At 45.0% G+C, this 17,473-nt stretch overlaps 1 protein-coding gene across 2 annotated transcripts in view; it reads right to left on the bottom strand.

Moving 5' to 3' along the window:
• Window positions 1–17,473, bottom strand: part of IL11RA (interleukin 11 receptor subunit alpha) — a 278,686-nt gene that overhangs the window by 21,436 nt on the left and 239,777 nt on the right. For both annotated transcript variants that reach the window (XM_085628331.1, XM_085628322.1), the window contains exons 7-9: window positions 4,330–4,493; window positions 1,733–1,896; window positions 482–650 (exon numbers count right to left, since the gene is read on the bottom strand). In XM_085628331.1, the coding sequence (XP_085484457.1) occupies window positions 482–650; window positions 1,733–1,896; window positions 4,330–4,493 (497 nt within the window). The remainder of the gene's footprint in view (window positions 1–481; window positions 651–1,732; window positions 1,897–4,329; window positions 4,494–17,473) is intronic.

The following is a 17,473-nucleotide window of genomic DNA, read 5'->3' on the forward strand; positions in this document are numbered from 1 at the left end:
TCAGGAGTCTGAAGTACACCATAGACTAGGCCTACCACGTTCCGAATTCTGAAGGACCATGCCTCAATATTTCACTGAAGAAAAGCCCAAGAGCCAATGATCACTGCGATTTTGAATCACTCGGAACATTGATATATATATTTGAAATCATTATTCCACTGTCTGAACCTAGAAGATAATTTGACCACATGAGAAGCAAGAATCCACCACCCGCCACTATCAGAAAAGTCTTTGTTTGACTCGCTTAAGGCAGTGCATGGTTAGTCGAAGTCTAATCCCCAGGGTAAATGCTATAAAAAAAAAAGCAATGCCAGCAGAAGCCTAGAGGAGGCAATGTTTTATCCCAAAACAATACTACAGACTATGGCTGATAAAAATGGAGTATTAAATGCAATGGGTGGAGAATGATGGGTTCATGCCACAGGTCTCTGTGATCCACACCTAACACAAATAATCGTGCAGAAGAAGCAAGATCAGTTACCCAGCTCCCGGGACTCAGGCTCGTTACTGCTCCATGGCGTGGCTCTCACTTCCGCACTCCAGTCGCTCCAGTCCCCGGCGTCCATGAAGTCCTTGGTGCTCACCTGCACCAGGTGCTCCATTCCCATCAAGGCATCTGTGATGACGTCAGTCAGGTTTGCAGTCTCGACCTGTTAGGAATGTAAACAATGTAAACATTTTACAGAGGGAAGAAATGATCCAAGGGATATTTGATTAATTTAAGAAAAGTCTGAATTATCATGTGCATGCTGTTGCAAAGCATGAATGAAAACTTTACTTATTAGAAACAGTGAGTTTTCATATTGATGTTAGTCAGTCAGTCATAGACATATGGGTGTCTGATCCAGGATTTTAGTGCTTTTTGCACTTAGTTCTGACATCAGTAGGAACCTCACGATGCCCCTTGATTTAACTTAACACCATCTTGAAACTCTTAGCTAAGCGCTTCATCGTTTGTCATCAGCTTGACTTTTGGACCCGGTGATACCTTTCTGGGGAGGTGAGGTGACAATGGCCATCACAGGCAGATAACATTCATTTACACCTCACGCCTCTCCTACATCTCGGGCTTTGTCAGAGTTGCTGGTTCATCAAGTTTTAAGGTGGCAAGTTACAGGAGGAGACCGTCCTAAGTACATTTGAAGACCCTTTTACCACCTGAAAAAGCACAGAATGCCACCATCCATCCTGAGAAGTTTGCTTCAACAACAGATGCCCCTCTAGCTGCCTGTCCAAAAGAAGATCATTTTTCAACAGTGACTGCGAACAGCAACCAATCTGCTGCTGGATTGCATTGCATTGCCTTATATTGTATTGGAACTAATATGGTGTAAGGCGCACTGGAAAGCAAAAGAACAACACACACAGAAGCGAGTGGATATTAGGATTGTAAAAAAAAATGTTTTTGGGAATTGATTAAGTTGGGGACCAAAAGGGGCGTGAGGTTTTTACTGATGATAGAAGATGTATGTGTCACATGAAGTGAGGAGCTTGCTGTTCCTCTTGTACATATTAACTCTATTTACATTACTTTTGTCCGTATTCCTTCAGTCAAACCTGGTGCTTCACAGCGAACACTATTCTCAACCAGAGACAGACACCAACCAGCCTCTTCATACTGTTCCTAAAGTGTGGGCGTCTGCATGTAACAACGCAGTTATATGAGCATAAAGCACTTCACAAACAGTAATGCGGACAGGTATGCAGCCGCAAATGCACTCCTTGAACTTACCACAGACCACGACGGGTGAGCCACAGGCCGGTACTGTAGACGAAACTTCAGCAGAAAGTGGGCTGACTTTGGCCAAGTGGCAGGATAGTCCCAGCTGGCCCGCAACCTTCGCGGCGCGAATGGAACTGGTTCCACTGTAAGGTCCTGTGGAGGATCCGGCTTAACTAGAAAAATAAGAAAGTTGCTGTTAGTAAAAACACCAGCTTCAAAGAATGAATTGTGCAAATCCAGCCACTCAAATCATCATCAGGAAGAATGAGGAGATGTATAAAAAATGAATCAAATAATACACTTTCTCCAGTTAGTTCATGTGGGCTTTTCAAGAGTTCATTAAAGTATGCTAAACTGTTAGCAATATTTGTCAGAGGACAGCAGGATTGCAGGTGAAGGACAAGTGTCTGCAGAAATACAGTTCAAAGGCTACACACAAGTAAAACTAGTTTCCATTATGTAAACCACCGGTGGTAAATTATCATAGAGGTCAAGACCTTTCAAAAACAAGTAGAAACATATCATCTTCATTATAACCACACCTCTCAGCACTGTCTTGGTGTTTTAAATTGTTTGTCGGTGTATTGAAACTAGCAGAAGGATCACCTCTAATGTTACAACAGCATACCGCAAGCTGTGCAACCCCGCCTGCAGAGTCTGGTGCCTTATGAGATAACCAAGGAGAACAAAGGTGTCCAGATGCCACAGATGTACAGAGAAAGGTAAGTGATGGATGACGGAATAAAATGGATCATTGCAACTCTAAATCTTCCATACTTTCCCAAAATGCTTGCTCCTAAAGATATCTCACATTCAAGGAAATGTGTGTTTTGTCAAACACATCTATATTCACAGAACGCTTCCATGAAACTCATAACCAATCTCACTAAAGATGTGGAAATAGGGCTGGAGATAAACATAGTTAAAAGGCAATAAAACACATCTTTAACATAACATTCTTAGGAATATGTTAGTGAAGCTTTTATGTTCAGTGGAAGACAAACAGTCATACAGTAATAAACACTGATCGTGAATGATTTCCTTAAGAACATCAAACTGTGTTATTGCCAAATTTTGTTTGAATCAATATTTTGTTTGTTGGTAGTCCATAATGTTTCCAACAAAGGACTTTTAGAAAACAGGAGGCAGTAAGTGTTAAATTCCGTAGCGACCATCAAGAAAATAAAGTATCTCTAATAAGAGAAATTGTCTAAAAAACTTGAATTCAAATTAGGGTAAAATCTTTCAGATTCGTGGTCACAAGAGTTTCAAAGAACTCAAACTGGTGATCCTGATTAGCTGCTGGATTGTTGTGGTTTACTCCTAATACTAAAATTCTTAAAATAAAATCTTAGTTTTGTTAGCCAATATTTGGACTTTGAACATCTACACTAATCCAAATTATTTTAAACGATAAAAGAAACATTCTCAAAAGAGACTTATGGCTGGGAAGTTAAAACATTACACACACACACCTAATTCTGAATCACAAAGAATCTAACTGTTTGCATTTTTGTGACCCTAATGGGTTTTCCTCTGAAGTGGTCCATTAAGTTAGTGGAACACCTATAGCATCATAACACTGAGCGTTCAACAACATTTGAAATGGATTTGTCACACTTCTCTGCATTATTTACTTACTTGCATGTGAACCACCCCAGAGTAGTGAAGGAAGTATAGGGAAGTTTAAAGGACACCACAATTTTTACAAGGGGAGGCAGAAGGAATGATTTGCATTAGAAAAATGTTTCCCATGAGAAGAAAGCGAAACAATTTGAGGAATTATGTAAATTCCCTAACTCAAAGCAAGCGTATGTTTTTATTGTGAAATCTTCTGTAAATCAGTAGAAAAGTCATACGTACGTCTACACAAAAATGCAACAAACAAAAAGAATTGCTTCTGATGAACAAGTCAAATTATGAGCCTGGCGTGCTTGCCAAAAATGCTAAGGCTGGCTTTTAAAACACAATGCAGAGACTTTCATATGGTACTCCGAGTGGCTCTCACAAATGAATGGTCCACCTTCTTTCGCAACGGATGAAAGAGTGGCGGGAGAACAACACTGGAGTAGGCCAAGGGCAGGGCACAAGTTGGGGAGTAGAATGTGCCCTGTAATGACTTTCTAATTTAAATGAGGTTTGCTGGTGAACTTTTTTTTTAACATTTTTCTGATGGTCATTTGACAGTATTCTCAAAAGTGGAATTTTCTTGTTTCATTTGATTAGCTGAAGTTAACAACCTCAAAGATTTAAATTTGAAGTTTGAAAACAAGAATGTTTTTGAAAGTTCATGTCAGTTCTTGGAGATTCTGGGATAGCAGGCACATGTGCAGAGAGAAATACGTATCCTGCAGAAGAGCTTTGATGGTCCAAGGCTATATAAAGTAGTTCAGCATGCTGGAATAATATAAACATGGACCATAATTCTATCCACTAACATGTTTTGAGGATCTGCCTGCCCTGAAGCATCATAGGGGTCAGTATATACACACCACCGAAGCACCATTTAGACACTACGCGTAGGATGTCCTTTAGCTACAGTACAGAGATGCCTGCAGAGTGACAAAAGGAGAGTGACATCATTGAGTGACAGACCTCACACTCACCGATCGAGTGCATAAGCACCTTCAGAAGACGGAAACTGTAGCCCAAAGGATTCTCCTCCGTGATGTTCATCGTGTAGGAGCTCCAGAACTCAGAGTTCCTCACGCTACACATGTTGGGCCTCGAAGGCTCCTGTAGGCAGGTCCCAGTGACATAATTATTGTTTCTGAAATGGAAACGATTGTAGTTTATTTAAGAGAATACTTAACCAGCACACTCGCTGTTAAGTGGGATACGAAATGCAACAAGTCATATTTAGATATAGTATGCAGTTCAGAGCTATGCAACCATGTTTTTAAATTAGCCGTGCAAAATTCAGATGTCCGCTCGGCCATTGCTAGACACAAAAAAAATTTCAGGCAATACATTTCTTATTGTAATCAAACTTCAATCAGAAATCTCATGCAAGCACTTGTATGCAATTCACTATGCAGTGGGTGATATGCAAACATGGATTTAGTCAGCAATACATATATAGAGCAAAATACTGTAGAAAATCGCAAATTTATCTGGTGCTGATCATTTTTAAAGTTCTTTTCATCACATGATGTCACTACCCACTATCTCCCAGAGTACCCTGCAATGTTAAGAGCCTTCCATTTTTAGACTGGTGGCCCATGGATGCAAGTAACTCATATATGCTGGCGACACATTGATGCCGCCAGTCCATGGATGCTGGCGGCTCATTGGTGGAAAATGTATAACAGTCACATACCTATCGAAATAAGGTTTTCATAATGGGCAACATGAGAAAGATGTCTCATCCACTGAACTCTGCCACCCACCACCCTCTTCTTGACCTATCCTGATATCTGGGCATTTTGGTGTGAGTCTGCACAGCTTTAATTGCTCAAGATAACCTGCCCTTTGCCACTAGGTGTGATCAACTTTTGCAAATACACTCACCTACTGCTCAGATACAGTAAGTTAACAAATGCATTCATCTGGGAAAGACTTAGTGCTCATTACATCACCTACTTGCCTGCATCTCCCACATTCTCCGTCAGATGCCCAGCCACCCCATTGGAGAGTGGGATCAAACCGAAAATCCCTCTGCATTCTCCACAAATGTTATCTTCACCAAGGGCCTTGCTTTCTAAGTTTGTTTACTGTATCCTCTTTGCTAAATCAGCAGTACATTAGTTCAGTTACTCCCAGGTCCACATGTGAGAATGGCTCATTCCAGAAACTAAACGTTTTCTGTAGTTGTGATCACACATGGTATTGGCTAACACCATGTATGTTTACCGGCACGAAATGCCTTCCAAGCCACAGAGATCTTCCTGCTGGGCCAGGCTAGGTATCTGTGCCTATTCAATTTATCACTTCAGCCATCATTTTCTCTGTTCATGACCAAGAGACCGGGTACATAACTTCTAAAAGTGGAGTAACATCTAACCCTACAGTGCTTTAAAAACAGTGTGATATAAATATTAGGTAACTAAATAATGCAATATCTGCATTAGAATCTTACAATGGGGAGATGAGAAAGGCTACAACCTGTATAATGCAGAAAAGACATAGACTTTTAACTACAGTGTGGCGTGAATATAGTAGAGGAGATCAGCATATTCTAGTGAAGGTGCGACTAAAATACGTAGGAAGAGAATACAATCTGTGGATCAGGTGAGGTTCCAGAATAACAAAGAAGGGATTTTATTTTAGAAAGAGTAATAAATTTAGGACGCATTGCAGCATGATTTATAACAAACGTAAAAAATGATTTTGCAATTATCTGGGCGAGGTGTCATAGTAAGATCTGGGGAATAAACAGAACGTACAGGGCTGCAGCATGTACAAAAATGGTCCGACAAAATAGTTCTAGTAGCTCTGGCCTACCTTTCTGTTTTTGCATTTTTGTGCGTATGTACCTAATATGAGAATGGGTCCGAAGCTGCTTTTAAATTGTGAAAACTGTATGACAGTGGGCAAGACATATCACCAACATCCGAGCACAGTGCCAGGGAATTTTCGTTTGATGGGTTGGTGGTCTCCATCCACAAAATGGTTTTATTCAAGAATCAAAGACTCTTGATGTTGCTGTAAATGATATGTTGGGCACAGTTTAAGAGTGTGGTTGAATGTCTGTACTGAATAGAAGATCCCCTCACGCGCCTGGGCATGCTCCTCGCCTGCTCGTGGGTGGCCATAAGACACATTTTTCTTTCAAACTTGATGGGGGACATCTTCTAGTTGGAAGGCACGACTGTATTTGCAACAGGTAAATTCATATCCAAGTTAGATCAGAGAGCTGTGGACAGACAGGTCTTCTCAGACCCCAAACCACGGACAGCTGTGGTCTCTCTTTGGTCTCCAGTGGTTAGTAAGCTTGTAAGGAAAAACACTGACTTACAGCGCCCACTCTTACAGAACAGCGCCAGTGAATGTTATTGGTTGTTTATGGCTTCCGATGTTCATAAAATAGTGCCCTCAACATGCACATTGTGCAAACAACTTTCTGAAAACTGTTTTGCCGTCTCTTGCTCTTTGGCTATTTTTCGCCACATGAAAACTAAGGCCTACAATAACATTGAACAGTGAGAGGAGCAAGCTGGCCTCATGCCTGCATGTTCTTTCCACCTAGTTATTTATAGGAATTATTCAAGGTTTCTTACAGGAATGTTGTGTAAGCTAGCAGAAAAACAAGATGCAAGATAGTAGTGTGTGATTGCATTCACTAGGAGTATTCTAGGAAAAGTCCAATATGAAATTATTATCCTACAGATATCCTAAGAGTGCTGTTAGAAAGAACTCAGGATGACTTCCTTGTTTTGCAAAAACATATTTTAAAGAAAAAGGCAGCCATTTACAATCACAGTCCATGCGGTAAGAGATGTGTTGATTGGAAATGTACGACAAAGACATGGTATCTGAGAGCAGACTGGGCTGTAAAGGAGCTGAGGTTTTCTGTAGGACAAATCATAGCTGTGTGATACAGGGCACAGCTAAAGGAGAAAAAAGCATCTCACAATAACTTCAGAGTGCTGGTCTATACGAATGACAACGAGAAATATATCAATTCACTGTCTAATATGGGTAAAATGAGGTGGTCAGAGTCAGGTTGAAATGATGGGAATCAAAGCCAAAATTGTTCGATCACATAACATAGTACAGTTTCAAGCAAACACTTTCTGATAGTTGTTTATATTAAGCCCTGAGTTGGGGTCACCAAGGCACTTCAGAGTGTTAGACCCAGCACTCCCAAGGAATGCCCTCTGTGCTTCTGCAGTTGGACCAGAAGCGAGGAATCAAGTGTGAAGCTGTGGGCGAAACGCTCCAACATTGGATGTAATGAGGAACCGGCTTCTGCAAGTGTGTTGGACCTCTTAGGATTAGGTTGTAATCCTTGCATCCAAAGGCAGCCAGGGGAGGGGTTTCAGAGTCAATGTGGCTGGTTTTATCATGATTTATGCAGATCTTGGCAGCCTCATTTTGTAGCCTTTGGAGTCAGTTCTTAGGTTGGCAAGCCTGTTTGGACTGAGATGAGACCTGAGTAATTACCAATGATTGAGATTAAATCAAGCATTCCACCCTTCACTTTGTGTATACCAGGTGGGTTACGTGCTCACTGTGCCACTGGATCCAAGCTACACCCGACTGACAAGGCCCTACGACACTGAAATGTGTATGGGGTTGCTTGTGTTCTGGTTCAGAGGGGACCTGACTTAGCAGTTCGGGCTGGACTATTCCTATTTGAAAAGAACCACGGTTGAATTGCATACGGCTGGGTCCTGTCTGAGGTGGTACAATGGGGGAACAAGGATGGACTGGAATGAGGCCCGTGTCATTACCAGCGGCTGCGATTATTTCAAACATTTGATACTTCACTTCTTTTGCGTTCCTTGTTTAGATCGGACGGCAGTAATCAATCTGTGCCAAAACAAAGCATTTTGTCAGTTTGATTCAGTGGACGTTTGCAAGCGATGACGCGTTTTGCAGCTTAAGGAGATTTCCAAATTGACCCCCTTGACAAGTTCAGGAGTGAATGAGCCACAGATGATCGCCAGATTGTTTGCTTCCTGAATGATGGTCGGGCTGTCCAAGACTAGACGTCCAGTAAAACGCTGAGGACGTGGTCTCTTGTTGTCCAAAGTTGAGTTTCCATTTTACAACAGTTTAAGGGTAGAGGGCTTTCTCTCATCCATTGATGTATGTGGTCCAGGCACCTGGTAATGTTGTAGCCCTCTGCATTGTTCTCCAAGGAAGAGCAGCCTCCAAGTAAAACTAGCTCTGAAGAAAGTACATCATTTTTCTAGATGGAAGAAACTGGGGCCAAATTAAGGATGGCTCAACTACAACCACAAAAACCGGGCCACAGCTGGCACTCTGGTACTGGCCCATCGGATTGGCCCACTTAGCCAATCCAACCCTTCTTGTGTAGATCCTGGGACCTCCAAGTGTCAAGTTAATGATCTGCTTCCCACCTGCTGCCCCTTCTTTCCTAGTAATACCCATCTTTAGCCTCAGGCCTCCCCACCTGAGGTTTAGCAAGAAAGCTCAATGTGAACCCTGCCCTCCCCCTTCCCCCACACACCATTATCCACTTGCCACATTCATTTGCCTTGTATGAAATGTGTTTATTGAGGACATCTCGCATTGAAATTCTTTCAGTCTTCCATCCCATAGCCTGAGTAGGTCTCTAGAACTCCTTTGGTGGTGCTCATGGACTTGCATCACAGGCTATTCTAAGCAGGGTGTGCTAAAGCACATTTGAAACTTGTTCAAAAATTAACTTCAATCTGGAAGGAGGTTGTGACTCAAGAACATGGGACAAGGCTCCCACCTCACGCCATCATACCCTAACATCAGCCTGCTTGCACACTGCTTCTGAGCCGAGTGGCTCTCAAACACCAGATTCTACCCTGAATATCACCTTAGACAACAGACCATCTACATGACCCTCATTTCATCAGCAAAGTCAGAGACCCTCTTAGGCCAGATTTGATACCTAATCATATTGAATCACAAACACTCAGACCCAGAGTTCAACCTGCACCATTCCCAGACAAATCTGCACAAAGGACCACATACCCAATGCCCACAATCCACCGCTGCCAAAGACAGGGAAAAATAAACTGACACAGTGTCTCTGTTAAAAACAGGCACAAACTTCCATAAACACTACCGTGACCAAAACCAGACTCATGCAATAGACGCTGTCCCTCTAGTTCTCTGTGCACCGCTGCTGAAGGCAAACAAATACAAAAGACACAAGAGCCAAAGTACACACACACTACACTCTACCATTTGAAAAACAGACGTCTTACCCAGAGAGCACACCAGACTGCAGCCAGACGCACTTGTACTAAGGAACTCATGTACAGCATGCACACTGCATCACAGAAAAGATACGATTGTACAAAAGAACACATACCCGACCAGTATACAGCATTATAGTCAAAGTCACACTTTTATAGAAGATCCTACAACACTAATGCCAGAGACCACTCAGACATAAGATCCTGCACCCAGAATGGCAATTACACTCCGGGCAAACCACACCTATATAACGGATTCCGTATCTAGGGTGCGCGTTGCGTCACAAAGACACTCAGTCCACACCGCACTACAGCCAAGGACAGATTCTTACAAAACATACTATTTCTAGAGAGTGTGAGCCAAAGAGACCAATACTGCACAATTCTTAGGGGCCTAGCGGTGCTGGGACCGGCCCCCAGTGGTGCGGCAGTCCCGCACTGGCAATTAGGATGCCACCACCACGGTGGCGGTGGCATCCCGCATATATTACATTGTGGCGGGCGGTGCTGTAAGCAGCACCCGTCACAATGCAATATATGTATGTTGTGCATTGGCATGCACAACGTGACAGACACCGCACAATGCCTGCCACCTTGTGCATGCCAATGTTGGGGGGACCATGGGTGCCTCCCAAGTGCAGCCACCCACCCACGCACCCCCCTGGGGGCCCGCAACGGGCCCCCAAAGAGAACTCTGCATGCCTTTCCATGGTGGTGTCTCCGCCATGGAAAGGCATTCCAAATGCCACATCATAATATGGATGGCGGTGCCTGCAAGGCACCGCCACCATATTATGGTCCTTTTCCGCCCAGTAGGCAATCGTGACGATTGCCTACCGGCGGAAAAGCGGCGGACGGCCCCCCGCCATGCTAATGTGGCGTGGGGTAACTGGCTGTCCGGTTGCGATCCGCCCGCCATGCTAATGACCCCCTTAGTGCTTCCCCAGTTCAGTGTTTCTTCTGAGCACTATTTGAAGAATGCGGGAGCAGATTCTTCCATCTAGCACAAAGATGTACTTTCTTCAGAGCTAGTTTTACTTGGAGGCTGCTCTTCCTTGGAGAACAATACAGAGGGCTACAACATTACCAGGTGCCTAGACCACATACATCAATGGATGAGAGAAAGCCCTCTACCCTTAAACTGTTGTAAAATGGAAACTCAACTTTGGACAACAAGAGACCACGTTCTCAGCGTTTTACTGGACGTCTAGTCTTGGACAGCCCTACCCTCGTTCAGGAAGCAAACAATCTGGCGATCTTTGGCTCATTCACTCCTGAACTTGCCAAGGGCGTAAATTTGTAAATCTCCTTATGCTGCAGAACCCTTCATCGCTTGCAAGCCTTCACTGAGTACTTTAATGGTGTGCAAAGTCAATGTAGCCAAACACTCCACACTCCACAGGCGTTGACCCAGTTTATTTCAAATGGGGCAGTGGATGCCCGTGTGGGTCAACAATTTCCTTTGTTGTGCCAGGGTCTGGATTTTGGTATGGAATGCCTCCCATATGCCATGAAAGTTCATACCTTTGTTGCGCCAGTGCCAGAAGTTTGCCATTGACCGCGTCTTTATACGGATGAGTGATCCTGAATACTAACCAGGCAATATTTTGTGAAAGGCCGTGCACCTCGAACGAGGGCCACTATTTTCGGGTTTGTGATCCCAATGTGAACGTTTTTAAAAGGCTGCAGTAGAGCATACATGCAACATTCTAGCAGTGGAAAGTTGGAGATTTTAAGAAAATAATCGGGAGAACGTATTTTCCCCACTGACTTCTATTGAAGCAGAGGCAATTTCAGGCGGGAGACAGCCAGAAGGAAGCCATTTTTGGCTCCAAAAACCGCGGCTCTCCTGCCTGAATCGGATCTATTGGCATCTATGTAGAGGCAAAAGAGAAGCGTGCTTACAAGCCCTGAACCCCTGCTAGGGCCCCTCTGGCACAGAAATGAAATCTGTCACCTCTCCTCCCGCAGCGGGCTCCTCGCCAGCCCGTAAAACGGGACGGAGGAGGGCAGGGGGCCTTCAAAATGAAGTAACAGAGACTGACTCAACTTCTCTGCTCCATCTCGTATAATTATCATTTTCCAAAAAGCTCTGAGGGTCGCAGATGTTAGTCACAGGTCGGTACAATGATAACAGGCTGGCAGGGACTGAGGCCGGGGCTTGGATGCCTCACTTCAAGATGGCTGCCCTGGGAGTGTCGAGGCGAGAGATGACTGGAGCTGGACGGTACATTTCAGAGCCCCCGGCTCACAGGGAGGACACGTAGGTCCCAAAAGGACTGAGAATCAGCTATAACCTCCCCACAACCCTAAAATCAGAGCTTACTATGTCCACGGTAACACATGGGCTTTGTACAAAGCAACCTAAGGGTGTATGCTCGACTTGAAAATGCTCCAACAGTTCGCATTAGCGTGGCCTGTTAGATGACTGGCATGGGCATCGGACTGCGAAGCTGGCAGGGTGATTCATGTTTTATAGGGTACAGCACGTTCTCGTGTGCCCACATTACCTCTAAGGTTCGCAGTATGTGGATGGGATGAGCAGCGGTCCGTTTTTTAAATACCTATGTGGTACAAACAGAGTGGGTACGTTACATATCGCAGGCAGCATTGGTGAAACTTCTTTCTGCTATATCTGATGCATTGGCCGTTCAGAGCAACTCATCCGCCTCACCATCAGCCGTTTGCCGGTTTATTTATTTAGACCATGGGGAGAATGACTCCTATGAACAAGGCCCTCTCAAACCTAAAGCTGATGTCGACTTGCTGTCGGGGGAGAGATTAAGGTACGAAAAGGTTGGTTTTTTTTAATTGAGTTTTTTTGTTTAACATTTGTCTGTCAATGGCTAAGCACAGTCCAGATGTTGAGATGGCTCTAAAAAAAATCCTAAATGCCCAAGATAATTGCCAACATTTATCCCTGGAGAAAAAAAATCTCTGCACACTACGAAGCATGTCTGAATCAACCGCTCATCTGCCAGGCCAGTGCAGTTCTTCAGCTGAGCTGGACTTTACCAGCTGGGGGCTTTGCATCTAATATTAGAAGGTCTGGTTTTGATGTGGAGCTTAAATGTTACACTATTAGTGGAGTGTTAATGCTTCTCGCCCAAGATCACAGTGGATCAGTGTCGCTCCCGAAGCTCAGTCCAGGACTCATAATCTCCGGCCAGGGCTATAACCCTACAGCTTTCATTGTCAGTATGTGGGGGCTTCCCTCTAACACGTCTGCGTCTAACAGCAATGGATGCAAAACAATGCAAGGGCACCAAGATGGAGGATCAGGTTTGCGGGGCTTTTAAGGTTGTGAAAATTGCACGGATATTTACAGACGTTACCAGGACATGAGCCCTAAATGAGAGTCGAGGACATCTGCAGCCTCTACGGGTGGCAAACACTGGGCTCTATGGCTCACTCACACCTCAATTTACTGAGAAACAATCACAGGAGAAGTTTTAGCTTCTGAAGAGGCTTTGTTCACCTAGGAGCAGGGCTGGTCAAACAACCTAGCCTCACTCTTAAAGGGGCACACAGCACAAAAACCTACACACTAAATCTTGTCACTTAGGAAAGATCTAGTCAGAGGTTATTTAAGAGGAAATAATCTGGTAAGAGCACATACTGAAAAAGATGTCCACCTAGTGACATCGGTGTATGCATTGTTCAGGTAACTGTGGACAAAGGATTCCCTCCCGTACGTAAACATCTTGCCTTCGAGTCGTGAGGCGAGTACCTGCCCATACATCGTGGGCTTTGCGGAGCTCCAATGTGTGGAGCACCTGCAGGTCAGGTGGTGTCGCTCTTCACCAAGCAGAAGGCAGCCATCAAAACAGCTGAACTTCTCTGCCGGGGCTCCCACACCTGCTGAAGGTCTTCACTGCACGGGCTAGGAACGCAGGGCTTGTGCAGGTGGATTACCTCTACCAGGTGGGATGGCAACCTGAACTTGATGAGGGTCATACACTGCCTCACATCACATCCACAAACGTGCGCATCAGAGCAGTTCTTGAAGCAGGTGATGCTTGCTCTGTGACGACTCTTGGAGATACGATGAGGGAGGACAAGGGTAGATGACCATAGGCTGGCTACAAACGGCAACTTCGGTCTCTGCGGAAGCTAGTCTCTTTTGAGCAGGTGGGCAAGAAGGTTGCTTCCCAGTCTGGAGAGAGGGGGCAATACTGCTCCTGAGGACAACTGGAGGTAGCACTGACCACACCACCTCTGGTTGACTCAGTCTGCTCTCAGTTCTTGAGTGAGGTTCAATGGTGCCGACTGAGGGACAGAACTTGTATGGATCCGTAGCCACTGAAACACCAATGTCCATCAATTAGGTAAGGAGCTTCACTGAATCAGCGACTCCACTTGGCAGCATTATTTAAGACCGGCTGGTGGCAACTGAGACCAATGTAAGTCGCTCTAGCTTTCTACTGAAAGGTGGCTCAAGCAGGGCCTTTTGTGTCAAGAGGTGGAGGCATCAAGTATCCTGCTGGGACTGGGCAAGAAGGCTCTATGGTAAACACTCCTTGCACCTGATCTGGTAATAATAATGAGGTGGACCGGCACATACCCCTGAAGTCCCCAACACTCTTTCCATTGTACGCAGACATGCTTTAATTTTTGCAAAACAAAAACAAAAAAATAAACAGGATAACCCTTGCATGGAAAACACTAATCTTCTATGCGCTAGCCTTACATTGCATATGTGACGCGGTACCTTAGTGAAAATGCCTCCTGGAGTTACAACTCAATCATTACTTGCTCACAGTCACTACTGATGTTACAAATACTGCCACGAGGCAACACCAGGCGTGGAACAGTTATCGGGTGCTAGAAGAGGTTAAACATCAAACCCCCTAAGATCCTTGCAAAATGCCAGACTTCTCACTTCTTCCAAAGTTCCTGTTGGTAAGACTGCCTTTGGGTCAGGCAGGGGAACAAGAAAAAGGTGAAACTGTCACGTTTTGTTCAGGGACTGTAAAGCGTGAGACTTTTATGAAAAAAATATTGCTTTAGAGGCAAATCAGTAGCCAGCTCGAGTTAAAAATGCCACGAACATGGGAAAATCGAAAGCAACGTGTGAAGTAGGAAGGCAATCTTAGAGAGCAATATCGAAGAGCACCCTTCGATCCATGTCCTCTATTGTTGGACTGACTGAGGAGATATAGCTGCCGCAATTGCGGAAACAATTGAGATTGGGCCCCTACGACAGGGGACACAACGATGTAGACTTAAGGCCTGATTTGGGATATGTGATACTCCTACGCAAGCGTGATGGATATCCCGTCCACCATATTACAACTGCCACAGGATATAATGCACTTGTAATACAACGAACGGGATAGCCGTCACATTTGTGTCGGAGTATCCCATCCGCCAAGATCTAAATCAGGTTCGAAGTCTCCATCATCCGGGAGCCAACTAAGAAGACCAGGTCCCTATGACGGTAAAGATGATCGGGGAGATTGTTTGATCACGAGAGGACTGAGGAGATCTGACCCCTAGAACAGTAGAGACAACTTGGGAGGTGGGTCCTTGTTACACTGGAGACAATGACGCAGACTTAGGCCCTATAACACTGGCGTTGATTGAGAAAACTTGGCACCTATGACAATGGAGACTATGAGAGAGACTTGTCCCCCATAATACTGAACACGAATGGGAAGATTCACCCCTATTACAGTGGAGACGATGAGGGAGATTTAGCTCTACAACACTGAAACGGCTGAGGAGATGGAGCACTACTACAGTGGACACAATGTGGCAGGCTGAGCCTATAGAGCCGCGGACACCACTGTGGAAATGTATTGTGCGTAACAGGGGGCAACGAGAGAGACTTCACCCCTGCAGAAGGCAAACTGCAAGGTAGACTCGGTCTCTACGGATGAACAACAATACAACACATTCCATTGCAATGCATGCCTTTACCATGTCTGTGTTACAACGCAAATGCCATTACCAAGCATAACCTTTACCACGCATTTTTTACAACATAGATGCTTTTACCACACATGTCTCGAATTTTGTTGTAAAGGCATGAATGTTAAAGGCATATGATTGTTAACGGTTTTCCCTGACCAGTGTCCTGAGCCTTAAAACTTGTTCCTGGTGCCCCGTCCGGCCCTTTTAAAAAATAATCCTCCCTTGCCCGAGCACTAAAAGCAGACCCCTGTGCGAACTCCCCCACCCACCAGTCCTTGTAAAAACTGCACCTTTCTTGCACCTTAAATGCAAACCCCTGCGTGACCACCCGCAGCACTTTTTAAAAAATACCTCTCCTCAGCCCTGGGTCCTAAAAGTGGAATTCTGCGTGCCTCCTCTCACCCCTGGTCACCAGCCCTTTTAAAAAATACCCAGCACAAAGCCCTAATCCTGTAGCCTCCACACCCAATCTCCCTTACCTCTCCACAATAACAAGGCAGCTCCTCTGAGGCACAGCGCACGTTGTAAAGAGGAGTCAGAAAGGTCTCTCCATTTCCTCTAATGACACGGATAGCCTTCACCACCCTTACCACGCATAAGCCCTTACCACCAGTACTACACATATTCCTTTACCATACATACCTTTACAACATAATTTATTGTAAAGGCATGTATGGTAAAGCCATATGCATTGTAAAAAATGTGTGGTAAAGGCTATGAGTGCTAACGGTGTATGTGTTGTAAGGTATGCGTGGTAAAGGCTTTGCGTGGTAACAACTGCGTTGTAATGTCTGTGCCCTGTCTCTACGGCAGAAGGTACTGTTAGCACAGCTTGGCCCCTACAAAAGGAGGGAGAGGGGAGAAGGATACGCCTGAAAGGGTGTGGGAGAAAGCAACTTGTGAAGAGATGAGAAGGAAAGAAAATGAGAAACAAAAGCATGTGTTAGCTGAAGTAATTGAACTAACACTAGAATTTGCTCGCAAGACTCAGCGATTTAAACACTCTCTGCTGGCATCTGTGCATGACCTGCAAATTGCAATATGAATCCTGACGTGGCTAACTCAAACATTCATCCGTCTCAGAGTTTATAAATTCAATATCAATAAACGGTGTCCTGTGTTTGCTCGCTGTATCCTTTGGATGAACCCCAAGAAGGCCGCGTCCGTCTAGGACACAGAGTCTCGCGAGAGGATGTCTTGGCGCGAGGAGGCTGGAGCGCAGGGCTCTCCATGACTGCGGCGATTGTCCACATCTGCGGCATGCCAGGACTGCTCGAGGAGCCAAGCCTCACACATGATTACTCAGGCACACACGCTGCAAACTTTGAAAGGATGTGTCCGAGTTCACGACCGACCCAGTGATATGGACAGGGGCTCTGTACTGTGGCTGGTGCAATTCTTGCACGGATCATACAAGCAGCCTTATGCATGCAGAGCTGTGCTCACAATAATCAAGGCCCGTGATTATTCCTCGCACCCCAAATTACCAATACCAAGCGCCCCCCCATGACTAAGTGCAGTGAAGTAACAGTATTTATAAGTTTTGGGGGAATGACCTACAGAAATCGGAGTTACCATCCTTTCCTTTGTGTTCTTCACAGGTATTCCACCCCAGGGTATTCCCCCTGGGTGGGGGGGGGGGGGGGTCTTTGGGGTGCGACACCACCCTAATAAATGGATCCTGGTGTATGTCGTTGGATCCATGGGCCTCCAGTTGGGCTTGCAGTGTATGTGGTCATGTTTCCACATGGCACAGGTCCTAAAAATGAAGTGGGGGGACCAACCAACTTAGGCAGTATGCAAGAAACATCTTGGCGCGCGGCATCACAGCACAAGATGTCACAGTAGGTGACTGCATTGGGCATCACAGGATGTGACAACACTGGAAGTGAAATTACAAGAAGTGACATAAGATATTAAGACCTCGCACGTATGTTTATCAAGTATGTTATGCGTACATTTAAGTGCATAA

Source organism: Triturus cristatus, chromosome 2_1, assembly GCF_964204655.1.
Source record: "Triturus cristatus chromosome 2_1, aTriCri1.1, whole genome shotgun sequence".
Lineage (NCBI taxonomy): Eukaryota > Metazoa > Chordata > Amphibia > Caudata > Salamandridae > Triturus > Triturus cristatus.